Source organism: Panulirus ornatus, chromosome 66, assembly GCF_036320965.1.
Source record: "Panulirus ornatus isolate Po-2019 chromosome 66, ASM3632096v1, whole genome shotgun sequence".
Classification (NCBI taxonomy): domain Eukaryota; kingdom Metazoa; phylum Arthropoda; class Malacostraca; order Decapoda; family Palinuridae; genus Panulirus; species Panulirus ornatus.
This window is the reverse complement of record NC_092289.1, coordinates 16,850,889-16,875,777: the sequence shown is the minus strand read 5'-3', so window position 1 is coordinate 16,875,777 and position 24,889 is coordinate 16,850,889. Positions and strand designations below refer to the sequence as shown.

Here is a 24,889-nt window from a genome sequence, read left to right as displayed (position 1 = left end):
AGTTCCTCATCACCTGAAGGACCAGATGAGTCAGTCGACACACGTACGTGCGTGTGTGCACGTGCGTGTGTGCACTCTTACCAGTTCGTACATACGTCTCTCCTGCTATGAGGGAGGGAGTTCACCAAGGGTGCAGAACTCCCTCCCTCACTCCCTCCCTCCCTCTCCACTCCACCTCCACCCGTGCAGTAAACAAGCCAGGGATTACGAAGAAGAAATAATGACGTGGTTTACCGTAAACAGAGGACGAATCCGCGTTCAACAAGGGACGCGTTCACGGCACAACAACACGAAGGGTAAACAAAGGCTACGCTAACACCCCCCCCCCCCTCACTTACACCCCCCACCCCCCTCTACATAAGGCCGACGCGATGTAAACAAACCGAGACCAATCAACCATCAGCTACGTAAACAAATGCAAGGCAAACACACACACACACACACGCTAGACACCATCAACTGTACGGGGGTGGGGGGAGAAATATCCATCCCCCCCAAAACACAGATGGATACTCTCCCCCCAAACCCCAGAAAAACCACAAAACATACCCCCATACACAGATGAACCCCTCCTCCCCCCCCAGAAAAACCACAAAACATCCCCCAAACACAGATGAACCCCTCCTCTCCCCCCCCCCCGCCAACAAAACCACAAAACATCCCCCGAAGTCTAACACTTCCTCCTCCCCCACACAAAACCACAAAACATCCCCCAAACAAAGTCAAACACTTCCTCCACTCCCCCAGAAAAACCACAAAACATCCCACAAACACAGACGACCCCTCCTCTCCCCCTCACAAAACCACAAAACATCCCCCAAAGTCGAACACTTTCTCCAGCCCCAGAAAAACCACAAAACATCCCCCAAACACAGATGAACCCTTCATCTCCCCCCCCCCCCACACAAGACCACAAAACATCCCCCAAACACAGTCGAACACTTCCTCCTCCCCCCACACAAAACCACAAAACATCCCCCAAACAAAGTCGAACACTTCCTCCTCCACCCCCACAAAACCACAAAACATCCCCCAAAGTCGAACACTTCCTCCAGTCCCAGAAAAACCACAAAACATCCCCCAAACACAGATGAACCCTTCCCCTCCCTCTCCCCACACAAAACCACAAAACATCCCCCACACAAAGTCGAACACTTCCCCTCCCTCCCCCCAACCAAAACCCCCACAAAACATCCCCAAAAAAACACAGATGAATCCCACCCCTTTCCCTCCACCTCCCCACCCCCAGGTAAAAACCACCACTTCCCATCACCCACCCCCTCCACACACACACACACACACACACACACACACCCCACACGGGACCCCAACACCACTTGGCCATATACCTGCCTACCTGCCACCATACACAGCCCCACCGGAAGCCTGGGTCATTTGCATACTGCCTTCCGCTCCAGCCACGAGGCAGCAGATCCCAAACTCTCCCCCCCCCCCCCGTGGAGGAATGGCGGTCGCCAGCCTCTCTCTCTCTCTTACTCGAGAATGATTCTCTCTCTCTCTCTCTCTCTCTCTCTCTCTCTCTCTCTCTCTCTCTCTCTCTCTCTCTCTCTCTCTCTCTCTCTCTCATTCATTCATTCCCGACACACCCCTACCCCACCTCACCCTTAAAAGCAAAAAGGGAAAAAGGTTTGGCTGGCTGGTTGGCTGGCTGGCGCCTTTACAGATCACATGACACGCGAATGGAAGACCATCCTGAAGAGAGAGAGAGAGAGAGAGAGAGAGAGAGAGAGAGAGAGAGAGAGAGAGAGAGAGAGAGAGAGAGAGAGAGAATCATTCTCGAGTAAGGGAGAATGAGTGATGTGCAAGAGGAGGAGATGGATGGACAATGGTTGAAAATTGAGAGATATGAGGGAGGGAGGGAAGGAGGGGAGGATGAGGGTGGGTGATGAGGAGGAAGGGGGAAGCTACAGGTCATGAGGGAGAAGGGGGGGGAGCTAGTGTGGTACGGTACGGTACGGTACGGTGCGGTGCGGTGTAGTGTGGTATGGTATGGTATGGTATGGTATGGTATGGTATGGTACGGTGCGGTGCGGTGCGGTGCGGTATGGTACGGTAAGGTGCGGTGTAGTGTGGTGTGGTGTAGTGTGGTATGGTACGGTGCGGTACGGTGCGGTGCGGTGCGGTGCGGTGCGGTGTGGTGCGGTACGGTGCGGTACGGTGCGGTGCGGTGCGGTGCGGTGCGGTGTGGTGCGGTACGGTGCGGTGCGGTGCGGTGCGGTGTGGTGCGGTACGGTGCGGTACGGTGCGGTACGGTACGGTACGGTACGGTACGGTGCGGTGCGGTGCGGTGCGGTACGGTACGGTGCGGTACGGTACGGTGCGGTACGGTACGGTGCGGTGCGGTGCGGTGCGGTACGGTACGGTACGGTACGGTGCGGTGCGGTGCGGTGTGGTATGGTATGGTAAGGTGCGGTGTAGTGTAGTGTGGTGTAGTGTAGTGCAGTGTGGTGTAGTGTAGTGTAGTGTAGTGTAGTGTAGTGTGGTGCGGTACGGTGCAGTGTAGTGTAGTGTAGTGTAGTGTGGTGCGGTGCGGTGCGGTGTAGTGTGGTGTAGTGTGGTATGGTACGGTGTAGTGTAGTGTAGTGTAGTGTAGTGTAGTGTAGTGTGGTGCGGTGCGGTGTAGTGTGGTGTAGTGTGGTATGGTACGGTGTAGTGTAGTGTAGTGTAGTGTAGTGTAGTGTAGTGCGGTGCGGTGCGGTGTAGTGTGGTGTAGTGTGGTATGGTACGGTGTAGTGTAGTGTAGTGTAGTGTAGTGTAGTGCGGTGCGGTGCGGTGTAGTGTGGTGTAGTGTGGTATGGTACGGTGTAGTGTAGTGTAGTGTAGTGTAGTGTAGTGTAGTGTGGTGTGGTGTGGTAGAGGTATCAGGGGGTGGGTACAGTTCACAGAGCAGGTACTGGGAAACCAGCTTAAGCAGAGGACTGGGGAGCATTGGAAACTGTGGTTCAACCCAGAAGGAGGTTCTGAAGAGAACTGGGGGAAAAAAGAGTCGAAACGCGTTTGGAGACGACTGGAAACGCTGCTGGAACTCTTCAAGTGTCAATACGCAGAGCCTCAGCCTCCCCAGACTCGAGGGGCACTGGTCCAGGGACTGGATTTTGATCCTTTGTATAAACGGAGCAACTGTTCGCTGGGGGAGGAGGAGGAAGAGGAGGAGGAGGAGGAGGAGGAGGAGGAGGAGAAAGAAGAAGAGGAGGAGGAGGAGGAGGAAGAGGAGGAGGAGGAGACATACGGCATCCAAAACCAATGTCCCCCAGTTTCTTCGGGAGGCAGACGAGGGTAATTCGCGGAGACGTCCCAGTGTTTGGGGGTAAAAAAGAAATTGTTGGAACTGCGCTTCCTCCACAGGAGATGGGGAAAGTTAAGAGAGCTTCTAAAAAAAACGAAAAAGAAAAAAAAGAAACAAAAAAACGAGAGAAACAACTGGACTTTAGAGGTATCAAACTTTTAAAAAAGTGGGCTGTGTGGCCTATCCCACTTGGGAGACCCTGCTCCAATTTGGGTTTACAAAGGCAGTCGAGGCGAGACGAGAGACGCGCACATCTCCTGCTCACACGACCAAGACAAGAGAGGAGAGAACCTGGAAGCCCAGAAATGTCGTGGTGAGTGTCGCCGGTGTACGACGAATGACGACGACAAATTCGGTCGTCTGTTATGTATAGGAAATCGTTGATAACCAAACAAGACACCTCAGGGAAGGGGGTTTGGAAGAGCGGGAGGCCAATGGGGTCAGGCGTGAAGGTGAGTCTACAGTAGGGTGTGTGTGTGTGTGTGTGTGTGTGATGTCACCCTGGCGGTTTAATCTATACACAGATGGGGGTAATTAAGGACGTGAATCACATTTTCCTACAAATTTCCCAAGCCAGTATGCCTCCACATACTTAAGCATGCTTGCTGTTGAGCCGGAGTGAGAGGTGGGTGTGTGTGTGTGTGTGCGTGTGATGTCACCCTGGCGGTTTAATCTATACACAGATGGGGGTAATTAAGGACGTGAATCACATTTTCCTACAAATTTCCCAAGCCAGTATGCCTCCACATACTTAAGCATGCTTGCTGTTGAGCCGGAGTGAGAGGTGGGTGTGTGTGTGTGTGTGCGTGTGATGTCACCCTGGCGGTTTAATCTATACACAGATGGGGTAATTAAGGAGGTGAATCACATTTTCCTACAAATGTCCCAAGGCAGTATGCCTCCACACACTTAAGCATGCTTCCTGTTGAGCCGGAGTGAGAGGTGTGTGTGTGTGTGTGTGTGTGTGTAGGTAGCTGCCCCATTTTGTTTCACCGTCTCTACCACAATCTGGACAAGACATCTCACAGACAACATCGTCTTAGGCGAGGAGGGTCTCCTGTTATCTGTCCCTCCCTCACCGTGTTACTCCCACGCGCCACGGCTGGGCGACCACTGCCTCACCACCTGGTTACGGCAGGAGCACACACACACACACACACACACACACACACACACACACACACACACACACACCGCGGGACGGACCGTCCCAGCGTAACATTAACCCGAGTTTGTAAACAAAAAACAAAAGAAGAAAAAAACGCGTCAGGGTGGCTCTACCTAGCGATCTATTGGTTCCACATGAAGCTCGGGGGGAGGGATAGATAGATAGATAGATATAGATAGACAGATAGATAGATAGATAGATAGATAGATAGATGGATGGATGGATGGATGGATAGACAGATCGATAGATAGATAGATATAGATGGATGGATGGATAGATAAATGGATAGATAGATAGATAGATAGATAGATAGATAGATGGATTGATAGACAGATGGACTGATAGATAAGACAGAGAGAGAGAGAGAGAGAGAGAGAGAGAGAGAGTCCACACCACCACCATACTGTACCCTCCTGAGCATGTAAGTAGCTGTCAGTAGTGTATGATACAATGTAAGTAGCTTTTAGTAGTGTATGATACCATGTAAGTAACGCCCTCTACCGTATGATTGAAGCAAGAGTTTGCAAGTAGAACTAACCCCCACGGTAGTATAAAAGTATAAGTGAACAAGACTTAACTGTATAAATGTATAAGTGACAAGACTTACAGACATGAAAGTATAAGTGACAAGACTTACAGACATGAAAGTATAAGTGACAAGACTTAAGTGCATAAAAGTATAAATGACAAGACTTCAAGACATGAAAGTATAAGTGACAAGACTTAAGTGCATAAAAGTATAAATGACAAGACTTAAAGAGCATAAAAGTATAAGTGACAAGACTTAAGAGCATAAAAGTATAAGTGACAAGACTTAAGTGTACAAATGTATAAGTGACAAGACTTAAGCGCATAAAAGCATGTAACACGACTTTAAGTGCATCAAAGTTTTTTAAGTGACAAGACTTAAGTGCATGAAAATAAAAGTGACGCACGCACGCGCGCGCGCGCGAGACCACCAGACACTCTAGAGGGCACGTGTTCTCGTACCGCGAGGCCAGAGGCCAAAACCCGTGGCCATGACCCATTCTAATGACACATTATCCCGAAATAACAAATAAATAATAAGTAAATGAATAAATGAATAAATGATAATTTGACATTTCATCTAGCTTCGCCAGAACTCTCTCTCTCTCTCTCTCTCTCTCTCTCTCTCTCTCTCTCTCTCTCTCTCTCTCTCTTTCTAATGACATTATCCCGAAATAAATAAATAAATGAATAAATGAATAAATGATAATCTAACATTTCATTTAGCTTCGCCGGAACACTCTCTCTCTCTCTCTCTCTCTCTCTCTCTCTCTCTCTCTCTCTCTCTCTCTCTCTCTCTCTCTCTCTAATGACATTATCCCGAAATAAATAAATAAATGAATAAATGATAATTTGACATTTCATTGAGATTCGCCGGAACTCTCTCTCTCTCTCTCTCTCTCTCTCTCTCTCTCTCTCTCTCTCTCTCTCTCTCTCTCTCTAATTGCCAATAATCGCCCTTCCCCCCCTCCGCCCCACTCCTCGTTAAAAAGGCCTGATCTAATAAATGGCCAACAATGAAAAGGCTTCGGACATTAAAGTGTCTACAAATTGTTTTTAGGGAAAATAGAATTGAAATTTAAGAGGGTTTTCGTATTTGTGGGAATATTTTTTTTGTCTTTATCTGTTATTGTATATAGTGGCTCGTGTTGTATTACTGAATTATATAGATAGATAGATAGATAGATAGATAGACATATAGATAGGTAGATAGATACATAGACAGACAGACTGACTGATAGGTAGATAGACAGACAGACAGACAGAGAGGTAGATACACAGACAGACAGACAAGATAGATGGACGGAGACTGATACACAGTCTCTTTATCTGTTATTGTATATAGTGGCTTGTGTTGTATTCCTGAATTATATAGATAGATAGATAGATAGACAGATAGACATATAGATAGGTAGATAGATACATAGACAGACAGACTGACTGATAGGTAGATAGAAAGACAGACAGACAGAGAGGTAGATACACAGACAGACAGACAAGATAGATGGACGGAGACTGATACACAGATACAGATATAGTCTACACACACACACACACACACACACACACACACCTAAACAGTAAGGTTTGTAACGCCTGTTTGGACCTGACACAAGGCATGGGCACCGCTGTTACATATGTGTCACGAGGTGGAGGGAACGAGAAGTGGGAGACCAAACTGGAGGTGGAGGGATGGAATAAAAAAAAATTTTGAGCGATTGGGGACTAAACATACAAGAGGGTGAAAGGCGTGCAAGGGATAGAGTGAATTGGAATGATGTGGTATACCGTGACGGGGATAGTAACGGCTGGTAACACTGTACACTGAGCTTAATCTCCCCTACCCACCCTGGTGTCACTGCCCATTATCTCCCCAGCCCTGACGTGTCACTAAACCCACCATCTCCCCCACCAGCCCTGCCGGGTCACGAACCCACCATCTCCCCACCAGCCCTGACGTGTCACTAACCCACCATCTCCCCACCACCTCTGAAATGTCACTAACCAACCATCTCCCCACCAGCCCTGACGTGTCACTAAACCCACCGTCCCTGACGTCACTAACCCACCACCTCCCCACGCCCACAGCCCATCATCATCACCCACCACCACCACCACGCCCACTTTAAAAATCCAGCATCATCATTAATATGGCCAAGTTATGCGCTCCTGTGCATGGCTGGGTGGCCAGGGGAGCGGCCCGAGGGAAAGTGGGAGGGAAAGTGGTAGGGAAAGTGGGAGGGAACTCGGGTAAGTGGGCAACAGACACCCCACACTCACAGCTTCAGTAATGTTTGTTTCGCAAACACTCAAGCCACTAACGGTCTACTTAAGGCATCTACCGTCACTTACAATCTACTTAAAGCACCTACCGTCACTCATGGTCTACTTAAAAGCATCTCCCGTCACTTGCGGTCTACTTTAAGCATCTACCGTCGCTTAAAATCTACTTAAAGCATCTACCGTCACTCACGGTCTACTTTAAGCACCTACCGTCACTCACGGTCTACTTTAAGCATCTACCGTCATTTATACTTTAAGCATCGTCTCCCACACTTAATTATGCCACAATATTTCAATTCCAAGTTCTTTATTCTCATATCATCTTAAAACCTCTCTCTCCCTCTCTCTCTCTCTCTCTCTCTCTCTCTCTCTCTCTCTCTCTCTATATATATATATATATATATATATATATATATATATACATATGTGTGTGTGTGTGTATGTGTGTGTGTGTGTGTGTGTGTGTGTGTGTGTGCACCCAACACTAACTACCAAATGGTAGTTATGACCTCAAACATGACTATCTAGTATAATATGTCTCATCATGAACCATCTGATTCCTATTTTTTTTATTCTCTCTAATTACCCTCAAGACTAATTACTAACCACAGTTTTATAATCGCAGCTGATTACTTTAACCTCTCTTTTTTTTTCCCCTAAAAAAATTCCCACAGAGTTAATTACACCCTCATCTTGATCATCTTCCCACACTTCATTAGACCTCATCCTAATTTGATACCAACATGTTTCCCCTCACCCTCTATATATATAACCTTCTCTTCCTCGCATATCGACTGAGTGTTCTACGTCTTCCGTCGCATTCGTGTATCTCTCCCCCATGACGATGATGTGATTATTACACGAAAGTGCACTTGGGAACTTTATCTTATTCCATCTTTTCCTCATGGTTGTATGCTTATACTACACCACGCGCACCACTGTGACCTATTGCTAAATATATATATATATATATATATATATATATATATATATATATATATATATATATATATATATATATATATATATACATATATATATATATATATATATATATATATATATATATATATATATATATATATATATATATATATATATATATATCGATGTATATCAACTGACTTATATTTCTCTCTTGTGTCTCCCCTGATGATGTGATTATTACACGAAAGTGCACTTGGGAACTTTTCGTGTTTCATTTTCCCCGTGGACTCATATATATATATATATATATATATATATATATATATATATATATATATATATATATATATATATATATATATGCACACTTCCTACGTCGCCCATTTTTCGAGTGTCACCACTACTTACATCATAAGTCATTCATTCCCATCGTCTCTGTGGCTCTTCGTAGTTCCCCCAGGTCAACTCTGGTCGTCCCCCACCTCCCCCTTCGAGAATTCACAGGAGCAGCACACGCTGCAGAACTTTCACTGACGTAGCTGTGGTATACGTCTGGCCTGCGTTCACGTCCCCCCTCCCCGTCTGGCCTGCGTCCACGTCCCTCCCCCGTCTGGCCTGCGTTCACGTCCCTCCCCCGTCTGGCCTGCGTTCACGTCCCCCCTCCCCGTCTGGCCTGCGTTCACGTCCCTCCCCCGTCTGGCCTGCGTTCACGTCCCTCCCCGTCTGGCCTGCGTCCACGTCCCTCCCCGTCTGGCCTGCGTCCACGTCCCTCCCCGTCTGGCCTGCGTTCACTTCCCTCTCCGTCTGGCCTGGGTTCACTTCCCCCCTCCCCGTCTGGCCTGCGTTCACGTCCCTCCCAGTCTGGCCTGGGTTCACTTCCCTCCCCGTCTGGCCTGCGTCCACGTTCCCCCTCCCCGTCTGGCCTGCGTCCACTTCCCTCCCCGTCTGGCCTGCGTTCACGTCCCCCCTCCCGGCCTGCGTCCACGTCCCTCCCCGTCTGGCCTGCGTTCACGTCCCTCCCCGTCTGGCCTGCGTTCACGTCCCTCCCCCGTCTGGCCTGCGTTCACTTCCCTCTCCGTCTGGCCTGGGTTCACTTCCCTCCCCGTCTGGCCTGCGTTCACTTCCCTTCCCCGTCTGGCCTGCGTTCACGTCCCTCCCCCGTCTGGCCTGCGTTCACGTCCCTCCCCCGTCTGGGCTGCGTTCACTTCCCTCTCCGTCTGGCCTGGGTTCACTTCCCTTCCCCGTCTGGCCTGCGTTCACTTCCCTCCCCGTCTGGCCTGCGTTCACTTCCCTCCCCTCCGTCTTACTACGCCGTGTACGACGAGCGTTTGAAGGCACTTCCCTCCAGCAAAACAACCCCCCCCCCCACGACCTTGTCCTTTCGACCCCCTCTTCCCAACCCCCCGCCACCAGCCTTCGTTAATCTCATTCAGTCGCCCAGGTCTGCGTATGGCTTCCAGCGGCAAAACGCCCGTCGCAAATCCAGAGACGCAGTCACGGTAACGACAAGACAGACGTCCAGTGGGAGGCGCTGACTCAGGCGCAGACGCACCGACGCATGAGCAGGGGTAGTGGCGGGAGGGACGGAGAGGGCATATGTGCCCCTCTGGTTCGTAGCAGGGAAGGTTATGAAAAGCGGTCAAGGACATACACACACACACACACACACACACCTGCCAACCCCACCCCCTTTCAACAACACGCGACCGTAACGCAAACGCGGACGCGTCTTGATCCAACGGATCCTGCATCCGTTCACTTGTGGGTCTTCACCGACACTCTTGAAATCGGCAGGTCCTCGCGCGCGTGTGGCCGCTCGCTGATCTCGCGGGCCGCCACCACACGACTCTCTCTCTCTCTCTCTCTCTCTCTCTCTCTCTCTCTCTCTCTCTCCCTTACCCCCAAATCCCCGCCTACATCCACTTTTGCCTAACCTGTGCAGAGCAAACACCGAGGGGGGCTAAACCCCAACCACGGCTCGCTTACCCTAAACTACTCTGGCCTAGTTAAAACACACACACACACACACACACCAGTGCCTTACCTGTCCCCAGCACTCTCTCTCTCTCTCTCTCTCTCTCTCTCTCTCTCTCTCTCTCTCTGTAACACAGACCACGGGAAACCCGTTCTAACGTGACGCGCGCACTCATCCTCTGATGCTGGGCGGCCGGGCGGTTCGTTCTTCGCGAGGTCACCACCCACAGGTGACCCCCGGGGCGTCGTCGTCGTCGTCGTCGCCCGCGGCGCCCTAGCGGGTGGGGCCCACTGCGGCAGACCCGTGGCCTGAAGAACGACACGATGTCATACTCGTCCAATCAGGGTACGGAACTGGCCGGACCCTCCCTCACCACCCGATGGCTTTCGTGGATGGATTGGTGATTGGGGGACGGAGTTGAGGCGAGTTTTCGTGGATGGCTTGGCGACTGGGGAGGGAGGGAGTCGAGGCGAATGCCAAAGCAATCAAACTTGTGTCCATGAATGTTGATATACATCAAGTGATTGCTGCTGCCGCTACTCCTACCACGTCGGGGGCCAAAGATGCGACTAGATACAGAAGACTTCGGACTTCAAAAGCTTATTCTCAAAAGGGAAATACGGACACACACACACCCACCTCCCATATCCACATCATGGCCATGTGCTTGTATCACAAGGCTTCACAGCCAGACTCGCCAGCATTACGGGATGGTGGGATAAGAGGCTGAACGCTAAAGACTGGGGATATATGTGAGAGGGAGGGGGTAGTTCGAGACTTAAGCAGACCCTACAGCTGGAGGGCCAGGAGGGAGGAGGTGGTGTGTAGGAGGAGTTCAGGTACGGTGTGTGGGTGTTGGTGTCATCACAGGTGGTGGACGGTGGTGACAACGAGAGTCAGGCTGTAAGACTGAGGGAGAGGGAGGATGTGTGGTGTGGTGTGGGGTGTGGTGTGGTGTGGGATGTGTGGGTGTGTGGTGTGGTGTGGGGTGTGGTGATGGGTGTGTGGTGTGGTGTGGTGTGGTGTGGTGTGGGGTGTGGTGATGGGTGTGTGGCGTGGTGTGGGGTGTGGTGATGGGTGTGTGGTGTGGTGTGGTGTGGGGTGTGGTGTGGTGTGTGGGGTGTGGTGATGGGTGTGATGTGTGGGTGTGTCTGCTTGCCTGCGCCACGTCTAAATGGGAACAGTGAGGCTGAGAGACGAGAGTGGGTGGTCAAACGTTCTTTCAAGGTCTGGAGAAAGAGAGAGAGAGAGAGAGAGAGAGAGAGAGAGAGAGAGAGAGAGAGAGAGAGAGAGAGAGAGAGAGAGAGTGCGCGCGCGCATATCCTTCGAAGCGAGACGGGACTCGCGACGGTCGCAAGACGAGGGACAGACAGACAGACGGAAGATATGAGCGTCCTGGGGAACGGCGTCTGTCCAAGACGCCGAGACAGAACTGTCACATTCATGCAAACAAAAGTAGGAAGACGCGACGCGACGCGACAGGTGTTGGAGACGGTGTGTGTGTGTGTGTGTGTGTGTGTGTGTACACACTCTGGACGAACCCCTCTCCCCCACTCCCTTTCTTTTTTAAACGCTCGGCCGGGGTCCCCCTTGCGTGTCACCCACCCACCCTCAGCCGACCCCGGCGGCGTTATAAAACAACGCGATCAAGCGACCCCAATCCACGTTAAGTGGGATGCGAAGGCGTGTTCTCAAAAGGGCGCCACACCATCACCAGGTACATCTCCCTGAGACCCCCAGCGGGAGGGAGAGGGAGGTGATACACACAACATCACATTACGACTGACGAAGTAATGGACGAGAGAGACAGAGAGGGAGGGAGAGAGAGAGGGAGGGAGGGAGATTGATGGAGCGCCCAACATGGTATGGAGAGATCGGGGACGAAGCGGCCTGTAGAGAGGGAACTGATGGCAATTTTGAGGTTACGGTACAACCGCTGTCACCCCCCGACGCGTTACCGGTCGGTCGCTGAGAGAACTCGTTACCGCTGTCACCCCCGACGCGTTACCGGTCGGTCGCTGAGAGAACTCGTTACCGCTGTCACCCCCGACGCGTTACCGGTCGGTCGCTGAGAGAACTCGTTACCGCTGTCACCCCCGACGCGTTACCAGTCGGTCGCTGAGAGAACTCGTTACCGCTGTCACCCCCGACGCGTTACCGGTCGGTCGCTGAGAGAACTCGTTACCGCTGTCACCCCCGACGCGTTACCGGTCGGTCGCTGAGAGAACTCGTTACCGCTGTCACCCCCGACGCGTTACCGGTCGGTCGTTGCGAGAACTCGTTACCGCTGTCACCCCCGACGCGTTACCGGTCGGTCGCTGAGAGAACTCGTTACCGCTGTCACCCCCGACGCGTTACCGGTCGGTCGCTGAGAGAACTCGTTACCGCTGTCACCCCCGACGCGTTACCGGTCGGTCGCTGAGAGAACTCGTTACCGCTGTCACCCCCGACGCGTTACCGGTCGGTCGCTGAGAGAACTCGTTACCGCTGTCACCCCCGACGCGTTATCGGTCGGTCGCTGAGAGAACTCGTTACCGCTGTCACCCCCGACGCGTTACCGGTCGGTCGTTGCGAGAACTCGTTACCGCTGTCACCCCCGACGCGTTACCGGTCGGTCGCTGAGAGAACTCGTTACCGCTGTCACCCCCGACGCGTTACCGGTCGGTCGCTGAGAGAACTCGTTACCGCTGTCACCCCCGACGCGTTACCGGTCGGTCGCTGAGAGAACTCGTTACCGCTGTCACCCCCGACGCGTTACCAGTCGGTCGTTGCGAGAACTCGTAATGACCAAGGGATTAAAACTGAGCCCCCACACACACTAGGGGGGAAAGAAGGGAAGGGAAGGGAAGGGAAGGGAAGAGGAGGGTCTTTCCACAGCGGGGCGCACAGGCCCCCCCAACCCTCTCCTCCTCCCTCCCGTACCACACACACACACCCACACACACCCACACCGGGTGGATCGAGAGGGAGTTGTGGGAGGGGGGAAGGTGGTGGATTAAGGAGACGTCGGTGCTGGGGGGGGGAAGCGAGTCGTTGGCGGACCACAAGCCCTTTCTTAGTCAGCCGTGAGATCCCTCGCCAGGCAGCTGGAGGAGGAACTGATGACACATCACCAGAACTGGGTCGAGAGGACGACATATTGCTGCCGGAGGAGGTGGGGCGCCGCCCCCCCTGCTGACGTGGGCCAGAGCTGGGGGGAGGGTTGGGTGGAGGGGGATGGGGGAGGTCCCACAAAAGGACAGGATGACAAGAGACTACTGGAGTCATGTTCAGACTACAGGAGTCATGTTCAGACTACAGGAGTCATGTTCAGACTACAGGAGTCATGTTTAGACTACAGGAGTCATGATCAGACTACAGGAGTCATGTTCAGACTACAGGAGTCATGTTCAGACTACAGGAGTCATGTTCAGCCTACAGGAGTCATGTTCAGACTACAGGAGTCATGATCAGACTACAGGAATCATGTTCAGACTACAGGAGTCATGTTCAGCCTACAGGAGTCATGTTCAGACTACAGGAGTCATGATCAGACTACAGGAGTCATGTTCAGACTACAGGAGTCATGTTCAGACTACAGGAGTCATGTTCAGACTACAGGAGTCATGTTCAGAGAGCAACAGAGACATCGTACCCTTGTCAACGTGGTGGTGGTGGTTGTGGTGGTTGTGGTGGTGGCGGGAGGTGGCGTTGCTCTCCCAATCTTCGTCCCGGTCACCTGCAACAGAAGAGAACACATTGCGTCAAGGGTGCGGTCTGGCCTCGAGGTGGTGTGAGGAGGCAGGAGGTGTGAGGTGTGTGGGGTACGGGAGGTGTGTGGTGTGTGTGAGGCACGGGAGGTGTGGTGTGTGGGGTACGGGAGGTGTGTGGTGTGTGTGAGGCATGGGAGGTGTGGTGTGTGGGGGGTACGGGAAGTGTGGTGTGTGGGGTACGGGAGGTGTGGTGTGTGGGGCACGGGATGTGTGGTGTGTGTGAGGCACGGGAGGTGTGGTGTGTGGGGCACGGGAGGTGTGTGGTGTGGGGCACGGGAGGTGTGAGGTGTGTGAGGCACGGGAGGTGTGAGGTGTGGGGCACGGGAGGTGTGGGGTGTGGGGCACGGGAAGTGTGGTGTGTGGGGCACGGGAGGTGTGGTGTGTGGAGCACGGGAGGTGTGAGGTGTGGGGCACGGGAGGTGTGGTGTGTGGGGCACGTGAGGTGTGGTGTGTGGGGCACGGGAGGTGAGGTGTGTGGGGCACGGGAGGTGTGAGGTGTGGGGCACGGGAGGTGTGGTGTGTGTGAGGCACGGGAGGTGTGATGTGTGTGGCACGGGAGGTGTGGTGTGTGGGTCACGGAAGGTGAGGTGCAATGTCATGGGGAGAGGAGGGACTGAGATGGTGTGGGGTCCGTGTGAGGGGTGAGGAAGAGGAGGGAGGGTGTGTGGGCTGGAGAAGTACGGAAGACTGGAGTGTGAGGGCGGGAGGAGTACAGAAGACTGGAGTGCGAGGACTGGAGGAGCATTGAAGTGGTTGGGGAGGGAGTGAGGACTGAGGTGGAGGCTTGGGAGCAACAAGGCAATCAACAAGGGAATAAAAAGTACCATACAATACATTTAAAGAACACACGTACATAAATGAACAATTGCGTTAAAATAAAAAAATATATATATAAAAAAGTCCTTAAACTACCCGCGCCATCATCTCCCTCGTTAAACATCACGACCGACCCAAGCGCAAAACAAAGCAACGAGGACTGGTTAACGAGTAATGTCAACACACACACACAAAATCTGTGTGAAAGTGTCCAACGTAATTCATTCATTCATCTGTAAACACAAGGAGCATAAGTAACAAAAACCCAAGAACTACAGTGTGTGTGTACATATATATATATATATATATATATATATATATATATATATATATATATATATATATATATGACCACGGTGGTGTGAGGTGAGGTGTGGAGACACGGGAGACGTGGAGTTGGGTAACACAGAGACAGATGGCGTTGTCAGTCGTCATGTAGGGCGAGCGGTGCTGTGGTGGGTCCGATGCTGTGGTGTGCGCGACTCTCGCCGAGTCGTTATCAGCCCTCCCTCGGCCTCCACACAGAGAACTAGGGTCGTCGGGGTGGGAATGGGAGGTCGTCGTCTCGTCTGTGCCCTAGCAATGCCGTGGCACACTAAGGGTCGTGCCACAATGGGGTCGTCTGTGCCCTAGCAATGCTGTGGCACACTAAGGGTCGTGCCACAATGGGGTCGTCTGTGCCCTAGCAATGCTGTGGCACACTAAGGGTCGTGCCACAATGGGGTGTCTGTGAAGGGGGGTCGTCTGTGCCCTAGCAATGTTGTGGCACACTAAGGGTCGTGCCACAATGGGGGTGTCTGTGAGGGGGAGGGGTCGTCTGTGCCCTAGCAATGCTGTGGCACACTAAGGGTCGTGCCACAATGGGGTGTCTGAGAGATGGGTTGGGGTGGGTGGGGTCGTCTCTATCCTAGCCATGCCATGGGAAACCCCCAGGTCGTCCCATAAGGGGCGTGTGTGTGTGTGTGTGTGTGTGTGTGTGTGTGTGTGTGTGTGTGTGTGTGTGTAGGTCGTCTTTCTTCCAACATCGACGGAGAAACACAATGTTGGTGGCCAGATCTTCGCATGCTCGAGGCTGTCATTTTTTTCCCGCAGCCGACGAGAGAGAGAGAGAGAGAGAGAGAGAGAGAGAGAGAGAGAGAGAGAGAGAGAGAGAGAGAGAGAGAGAGAGAGATCGGGATAAACGTTAATACGTAAGGTTGGTGAGATAAACACCCACCCATGCATCCCCACTCTCTCTCTCTCTCTCTCTCTCTCTCTCTCTCTCTCTCTCTCTCTCTCTCTCTCTCTCACGCACATACACACACACACACGCGCGCATGCCCCCCCTGGGGCACTCCGTCACCAGTCTTGGGCCATCAAAGCCATCCAAACACGTGGCTCCTGCTTCTACTGCTGCTGCTGCTCCTCCTCCTGCTGCAAGGGGTTCCAAGCAGGCAGGGCGTGGCAAACGGCACGGGTAGCAGGCAGACAGGCAGGGAGGGGGAAGGAGGAGGAGGAGGAGGAGGAGGAGGAGGAGGAGGAGGAGGAGGAGGAAGGGGAGGGGAGGAGGTGTCCAAACGCCACACTGCAAGAACTATGGCCACATGCGCCTACAAGTGTTGGCACTGTCTCGAGGGTGACGAGGAAGGGGGGAGGGGGAGGTTATGAGGGAAGGGGGAAGTGGCGAGGGAGGGGGAAGAGGTGAGGGAGGGGGAAGAGTGAGTGGTGGTGACGACGAGTGTGGGGGGATGGTGGTGGTGGTGGTGGGGTTGGAGAGTGACCAGGTGGCGGAAGTGGTAGTTACAGCCTCCTCCTCCTCCTCCTCCTCCCCACCTTACACACCCTCCCCCTCCTCCTCCTCCTTCCTCCCCTCTGTGCATACCCTTATCACCTTTCCCTCCTCCCCTTCCAGGTAAACCCCCCTCATCCTTTAAAAGTAATCTCCGACCCTTAAACCCCTTAAAGTAGTCAAAAGTCCCCTGAACCCCATTACCCCCTAAAGTATTCAGTCCTCCCCCCCTTTAAACCCCACCCTACAAGTACAGTTATGTTCATCCCCCTTGTACAACCCACCACCCCCCTATACAACCACACAGCCCTCCACCCACCATTGTACAAGCCCTAGCTACGGTAACACATTCTTCCCCTCCCCACCTTCAATCGCTCCCTCAACCCCAATACAACCCCCCCACCTTCAATCATTCCCTCAACCCCCTATACAACCCCCCCCCTCACAATTACTCCCTCAACCCCCCATACAACCCCCTCCCCCCCCCTCATAGTCACACCTCCCTATATACTAAGATACGCTTCAAGCAGCTAGTCCCCCCCCATACAATCAAGGTTCCCTTCCCCCCTTCCCACAAAACGACCAAACTTCCTTTCCCACTACATGTCCGGGGTCATTCCCTCCCATGAACTCTCTCTCCCCCTTTACTCCTGCTCCGCTACACCCACACCCTCTCTCCCCTCCTACCCGTCATGGCACACTTCCTCCCACACTCCTTCATCCTTCCCCACCCCCAACCTCTAGCCAATATCAACAAACGCATCTCCTATTTACTTTCCGTAATGCCATAGGAACGCCGGCCAGTGGGACACGCAGCGGGGCGGGGCGGGGCTTGGCGGGGCTTGGCGGGGCGGGGCGGGGCGGGGCTTGGCGGGGCTTGGCGGGGCTTGGCGGGGCGGGGCGGGGCGGGGCGGGGCTTGGCGGGGCTTGGCGGGGCTTGGCGGGGCGGGGCGGGGCGGGGCGGGTGGGGTTGATCAGCACCACCCCAAGAGTCGGCGTGGCACCCCCCGGGGCCAGGTGGTGGGCACGGCCCACACCAGTGCCAAGCGACTCAGGTGGGTGTGGTGGGTGGCGGGGTATACCACCAGCAGTGGGTGTGGTGGGTGGCGGGCGTACCACCAGCAGTGGGTGTGGTGGGTGGCGGGTATACCACCAGCAGTGGGTGTGGTGGGTGGTGGGTATACCACCAGCAGTGGGTGTGGTGGGTACACAACCAGCAGTGGGTGTGGTGGGTGGTGGGTATATCACCAGCAGTGGGTGTGGTGGGTGGCGGGTATACCACCAGCAGTGGGTGTGGTGGGTGGCGGGTATACCACCAGCAGTGGGTGTGGTGGGTGGCGGGTATACCACCAGCAGCAGTGGGTGTGGTGGGTGGCGGGCATACCACCAGCAGTGGGTGTGGTGGGTGGCGGGCATACCACCAGCAGTGGGTGTGGTGGGTGGCGGGTATACCACCACCAGCAGTGGGTGTGGTGGGTGGCGGGTATACCACCACCAGCAGTGGGTGTGGTGGGTGGCGGGTATACCACCAGCAGCAGTGGGTGTGGTGGGTGGCGGGCGTACCACCAGCAGTGGGTGTGGTGGGTGGCGGGTATACCACCACCAGCAGTGGGTGTGGTGGGTGGCAGGTATACCACCAGCAGTGGGTGTGGTGGGTGGCGGGTATACCACCAGCAGTGGGTGTGGTGGGTGGCGGGTATACCACCTGCAGTGGGTGTGGTGGGTACACAACCAGCAGTGGGTGTGGTGGGTGGTGGGTATATCACCAGCAGTGGGTGTGGTGGGTGGCGGGTATACCACCAGCAGCAGTGGGTGTGGTGGGTGGCGGGTATACCACCAGCAGTGGGTGTGGTGGGTGGCGGGTATACCACCTGGGTACCACCAGACAGGTACCCTCCTACCACACACCCACCACAACCACTGGCGCGGCGAGGGAAGCTACCAGCACCAGCGACGGAGAGAGAGAGAGAGAGAGAGAGAGAGAGAGAGAGAGCTAGGCTGTGGGGCTATTCCCAGCATGCCTCTAACTAGGAGGCGTCTCATAAATACACCAACCTGTCAAAAAAGAGCTTTTACACACACACACACACACACACACACACACACACACACACACACACACACACACACGCACACGGTCCACTTGGCCCGCGCACGCCGCCAGCCTGGCAGGCCTAGGCCCTAGGAACGGGTGGGACGGGGTTGGAGGGTCGAAACATTTAAGAGCGAGGAAGCTACAGGGAGTTTGGAGTCACACTTGGAGCGTGCGTGGAGTCGCGAACTCGCCCACCGACTATATATGGTACGGGTTCGAATCCCGGGCAGGGCCAGTGGAGTCCACAGCAAACACCCCGAGCTGTTGGTCCTTTCGCCGGGTCTCTCTACCGCCATCAATTCGACCAGAACTCTTGAGCAGGTGGGGAAGCATCAGCAGGGGTTCCATTAAGCAGGGTGACATCACCGGGTACAGCAGTAGGTCATGTGACATCACCGGGCACAGCAGCAGGTCATGTGACATCACCGGGTACAGCAGCAGGTCATGTGACATCAGCGGGTACAGCAGCTGGTCATGTGACATCAGCAGGTCATGTGACATCAGCGGGTACAGCAGCAGATGGGATTGACGTCAGGGCTGGTAGCGCCTCTCTCTATGGACCTGGTATGATATGTCTGGCAGCGACCAGACACCCTTCGTGTATATACCTTCCTCCGCCCTTACCCCTTAACCCTGACCTCATCGCCCTTAACCCCATAGCTTTCACTATCATCCATTACCCCCTTTACCCCTTAGCCCTAACCTTATCACCCTTAACCCAATACCCTTCACTGTCTATCATCCATACCCTTAACCCCTTAGCCCTAACCTTATCACCCTTAACCCCATACCCTTCACTGTCTATCATCCATACCCTTAACCCCTTAGCCCTAACCTTATCACCCTTAACCCCATACCCTTCACTGTCTATTATCCATACCCTTAACCCTTTAGCCCTAACCTTATCACCCTTAACCCCATACCCTTCACTATCTATCATCCATTACCCCCTTTTACCCCTTAGCCCTAACTTTATCACCCTTAACCCCTATCATCATAAATTATTTCATGATAAAAATACAATGTCACATCATAAATTACATGGTGAACAACAGTATATCAGGACATGCTCAACGCGGCGCAAGAGCGTGGTCAAAACGCTATCACAAACCCCCCTGTATTATGAGAGAGAGAGAGAGAGAGAGAGAGAGAGAGAGAGAGAGAGAGAGAGAGAGAGAGAGAGCACAGCCAATCGGCCCTCTATACGAATCCAAGGATTCCAGCAGGTGCTAGATGCCGCTCCTGCTGCTGCTGCTGCTGCAGGAGGCGGCCACAGGCGAGGAGGAGGAGGAGGAGGAGGAGAGGAGAGGGGCACTCAAGATGAGGGTTAAAAGGGAGAAGGGAAGGGGAGGGAGGTGGAAACTGGTATGAAAACCATGAGGGAGGGAAAGACCTGAAGGGGGGTGAAGCAGGAGCTACCTGAAGGAGAAGGGAAAGCACCACGATGGGACAACGAGTCTTACACACACACACACACACACACACACACACACACCGATCATCGAACACACACAGGCTGAGTTGGGTCACAGATCTGAGAACTGCCCAAACTTCCGATCAGGAGACGACACCAGCAACCCCGTCGCCTTGCTGGGGAGGACGAAGACCCGTTGAAGACAAACTCCACACGGACCAAACATGAGGGCCATGCCAGCCAACCAACCAACCAGCCAGCCAGCCAAGCCAGGCCATCGCGCAGGCCATCTCGGAGCGCAGTATATCATACATGTTAAACCCATGTGTGTAATACTGTAAGGGGCCGGGCTGTGGCCACACACACACACCCACCCCACCACCTCCACATCTGAGGCGCAGGAGGGGTGAGGGAGGCTGGGGACAGAGAGAGAGAGCGGGGGCGAGAGAGAGGTGTGTTAGGGTGAGGAGATGAGTCGAGGGAGGCTGTGGGAGAGCGAGCTACGTGCCACTCGGAGGGTAGATAGTGAGGTTGTGGACTGGAATAATAATCCGGTGAATGGGCTGTGTACCTATGGCCGCGCCGCGCGCGCCGCCACACACACACACACACACACACACACACACACACACTCCCCTCACACCGACATTCCTCCGTGTCCTCCTCAGCTCGAGGCAAGACGCCCGTACCTGGGTTATAAAAAAAAGAAAACCCTGGTACGAACGCCACTCACGTCACGGCACTGCAAAACTCATCCCTTTCACGCCATCAGAGAACGTCAGCGGGACTTTAACCCATTCGTTCTATGGGATTAGAACCCGAGTGATAACGGAGGAGGGACGGACGAAGGGGGTGTTGGGGAAAGGTGGTGGCAGGATGGGGGAAAGGGGTGAGGATTGTGGGGTAGGGAGATGTCCTGTATGCAGGAGGGTGTATACCACCCCCACGACACGCACACACATCACAGGGCGGGGTCTGACAACCCACACAGTACACGGACGAAGGATCACAAGCCGTGTACATCAAAAGGCAACATCTCTCTGCACCAATAATACTCGAGCCTGCATCTCGAGGCAAGCTGGCCTCATACGCCCCGCGCTGAGCGCCCTGTGTGCGCTGACCTCATATGTAAAGTACTAACAGGCACCAGGACCTGGACCCACACGCTGAGCGCCCTCCATCAACCTGACGTCATATACGTCAAGTGCGCACAGCACCAGGAACTTTTGAGCTCGCGTTGAGCGCCCTCACTATACAGAGTCCTTACGTGTGTTTTTGGGGGGAACCTGGTGTGTGTGTCCCCCATCCCCTGCCTACATGAATCAACGTCATGACAAGCCATACATCAGGGGCTATGAGGTCGACCACCCGATGCTGATAGCGTGCGACAGTCGACCTAACGAGGGTTTCCTCTGGTGGAGGGAGGGAAGGAAGGAAGGAGGGAGGTTCATCTGCCAGTGTATGCAGATAGTGCACACGGTAGTGATCCCTGGTTCCTCGCGCTGTATCCGCCACTCCCACCATACAACCACAAAGATTAGGAAGTCGTCATCTCATAATAACGACCCATGGGTCTTTGCTGACCCTTGACCCCGACCTTTGACCCTGAGAATAAGCCTGGGACACAAAATGAGGCCCTTTTTTTCATCACTTCCAGCAGCCGACGACAGATGGGTCCTCCAAGGGATTCGCGTGCGTGTGGGGCCCCTTTTCACAATACCTCACCTACGACCCATGGACCAGACGAACCTGCTCCTCCCCTCACCGGACCGGTCCGGGCTTCGGGATGGACCACACCCTACACACACACACACACACGCTACTCACAGGTCCTGTGGCACTGTCGGGCGTCCTTGCTACACGGCAACACCCAGCCCGACCCGCCCCAAGCCTGGCTGAACAGGGGGTCGTCTTTTACCTCCCCCAGCATCGCCACTCGCACTGTCTCTCCCTCGATCAATCAGGACTGCAAGGGGCCTTACGGAGCTCCTCCTCCTCCTCCTCCTCCACGTAGCTGATCAGGCCCACTTTACAGCCATTCCTCCAGCGATATCCTGGGTCTACCTCGCCTCGGTGAGGCGGCGCGTAGCGCGACGCGTCTTCTCAAACCATTCTGCCCCTTCAACACCCAAGGTTATCTCCAATATTTACATTTTCTCGATCGTATTCTGATGGCAATCATCGTGTTTGATTTCAGTTGTGTTGAGAGCTTAAGGCCCCTTCTAAATCCGGGTTTCCTCCAACTTGGGGGCTTGGAGGCGGGGGGGCTGTGGTGGTTAGGGTATGATGTTTACACACACACACACTCTCCCAGGACCCCAGACGTGAGTCGGGTACTGGGGCCGTGAGTCACAGGTGGGTACTGGGACCGTGAGTCACAGGTGGGTACTGGGTCCGTGAGTCACAGGTGGGTACTGGGTCCGTGAGTCACAGGTGGGTACTGGGTCCGTGAGTCACAGGTGGTACTGGGGCCCTGATCCAGGTGGGTACGGGTCCGTGAGTACAGGTGGGTACTGGGGGCCGTGAGTCACAGGTGGGTCTGGGGGCGGGGAGTCAAGGGTTTTGGCCCTTTTCACCCGTTTTTCGCCATCAATCCCTTCACCCTCTTAACCTTCAAGTGGACCCTCCTAACCCTTACACCTTCAAGTCCGGACCCCAATTCCCCAATTAAACCCTTCAAGTGGGATCAATCCCAACAAATCCCAACACCCCAAAACCCGCCACCCAATCCCCACCAATCAAAACCTCTAACCCCCGGGACCCAATCCCTTCACCAATCATACACTCTCTCAAGCCCGGGATCCAATCCCTTCACCAATCATACACTCTCTCAAGCCCGGCACTCCAATCCTCCACACCAATCATACACTCTCTCAAGCCCCCGGGCCCCCAACCCCACCAAATACAAAAAACCCCAACCCCCACTTAAAAACCCCTTTTTTAACCACTCCTCAAGCTCTACGTCGAGAGACACACTACAATTACTTAACACACTTATTAAGACTTTACGAACGCACTCACTCACGCTCTACGTCGAGAGACACCTACAATTACTTAACACACTTATAAAACTTTACAAACGCACTCACTCACGCTCTTTGTCAGACCCCCTTTCAAAATTTCTTAACCCCACTTATAAACTTTACAAAGCACTCACTACGTCACAAAAAAAAAAAAAGAGAGAGAGAGAAAAGAAGAGAGAGAGAGAGAGAGAGAGAGAGAGAGAGAGAGAGAGAGAGAGAGAGGAGCGATTTACTTAACACTTATATAAGGTCGGATGATGTAGTAAGTCCATGACGTGTGCACGTGTGTGAGGTAATTTTGGGCATGGGGGAAAAACATTTTCGTGAGAGGGGAAAAAAAACCGGGGGGGGTGGGAAAGGGGAAAAGAAAAATAGGAACGGGTGGGTTGGGGGAAAAAGAAAAATAGGGGAAAGAGGGGGGGGAGGGAAGGAAAAATAGGAACGGTGGGGGGAAGAGAAAAAAAGGGGAAAGGGTGGGTGGGGGGAAAAAGAAAAATAGGGAACGAGTTTGGGAGGGGAAAAAAAAATAGGGAACGGGTGGGTGGGAGGGAAGAGAAAAATAGGGAACGGGTGGGTGGGAAAGGGGGAAAAAATAGGGAACGATGGGTGGGAGGGAAGGAAAAATAGGGAACGGGTGGGTGGGAGGGGAAGAGAAAAATATGGAACGGGTGGGTGGGAGGGAGAGAAAAATGGGGAACGGGTGGGTGGGAGGGAAGAGAAAAATAGGGAACGGGTAGGTGGAAGGGAAGGAAAAATAGGCAACGGGTGGGTGGGTGGGAAGGAAAAATAGGAACGGTGGGTGGGGGGGAAGAAAAAATAGGGAACGGTGGGGGGGAAAGGGAAAAAAATAGGGGAAAGGTTGGGTTTGGGGGGGAAGAGAAAAATAGGAAAAGGGTTGGGGGGGAGGGAGGGGAAAAAAAAATAATATTCGTTTCGTAATCAACGAACTTCAACGTAATCGGACCCGTCGGGCAAAAGGGTCGTTTAACGTCGTGTGCTTAAAGGGTCGTACTGTCGTTTTCAAGGGGTCGTACCGTCGTGTTCAAGGGGGCGTATAAAAATGTGTTCAAGGGGCGTAAACCGTCCGGGGGTTTTCAAGGGGGTCGTTCCAGGGGGTACCCCCAAGGGGCGTTTAAAAGTCGGCTTAGGGTCGTACCTTTTGAATCAAAGGGGCGTATGGGCGTGCTTAAAGGGGCGTACCCTTTGTTTTTAAGGGTCGTTAAAGTCGTTTTCAAAGGGGCCCTACCTTTGCTTTAAGGGTCTATAACCCTCGTGGGCCCCGGGGGTAAAAATTTTAACAAGGGTCGTTTAACGTCGGCTTAGGGTTTGTACCTTTTGAATTTAAGGGGCGTATCGTCGTGCTGAAGGGCCCAAAAACGGGCGGCCCGTTTTGGGCGTACCGTCGTAAACAAGGGGCGTACCATCGTACACAAGGGTCGTTTAACCATCGTGCTTAAAGGGTCGTACCTTCACAATCAAGAGTCGTACCGTGGCGCTCAAAATTTGGGGCTTTTTCCCTAATCAATGGTCGTAAACCCAATTTCACAAGGGTCGTACCCTTTGGAAATCAAAGGGTCGTACCATCGAAAACAAGGGTCCCTATAACGGCGTGCCCCTAGGGGCGTACCCTTTGCAAACAAGGTCGTATAACGCCCCTCTAGGGGCCCTACCTTCGCAATTTAAGGGTCGTAAAAAAGTCCCCTTCTCTAGGGGCGTACCTTTTGCAATCAAGGGCCTATAACGTCCCTGCGCTCAAGGAGTTTGTACCATCGTCGCGCTCAAGGGTACGTACCCATCGTCGTAAACTAAGGACTCGAACCACGGAAGTTCGAT

At 53.5% G+C, this 24,889-nt stretch overlaps 1 protein-coding gene across 1 annotated transcript in view; it reads right to left on the bottom strand.

Moving 5' to 3' along the window:
• LOC139746688 (uncharacterized) overlaps positions 1-24,889 on the bottom strand; it is a 682,159-nt gene that overhangs the window by 441,434 nt on the left and 215,836 nt on the right. The window contains 1 exon segment of the mRNA XM_071658129.1: positions 13,823-13,906. Coding sequence (XP_071514230.1) covers positions 13,823-13,906 — 84 coding nt within the window.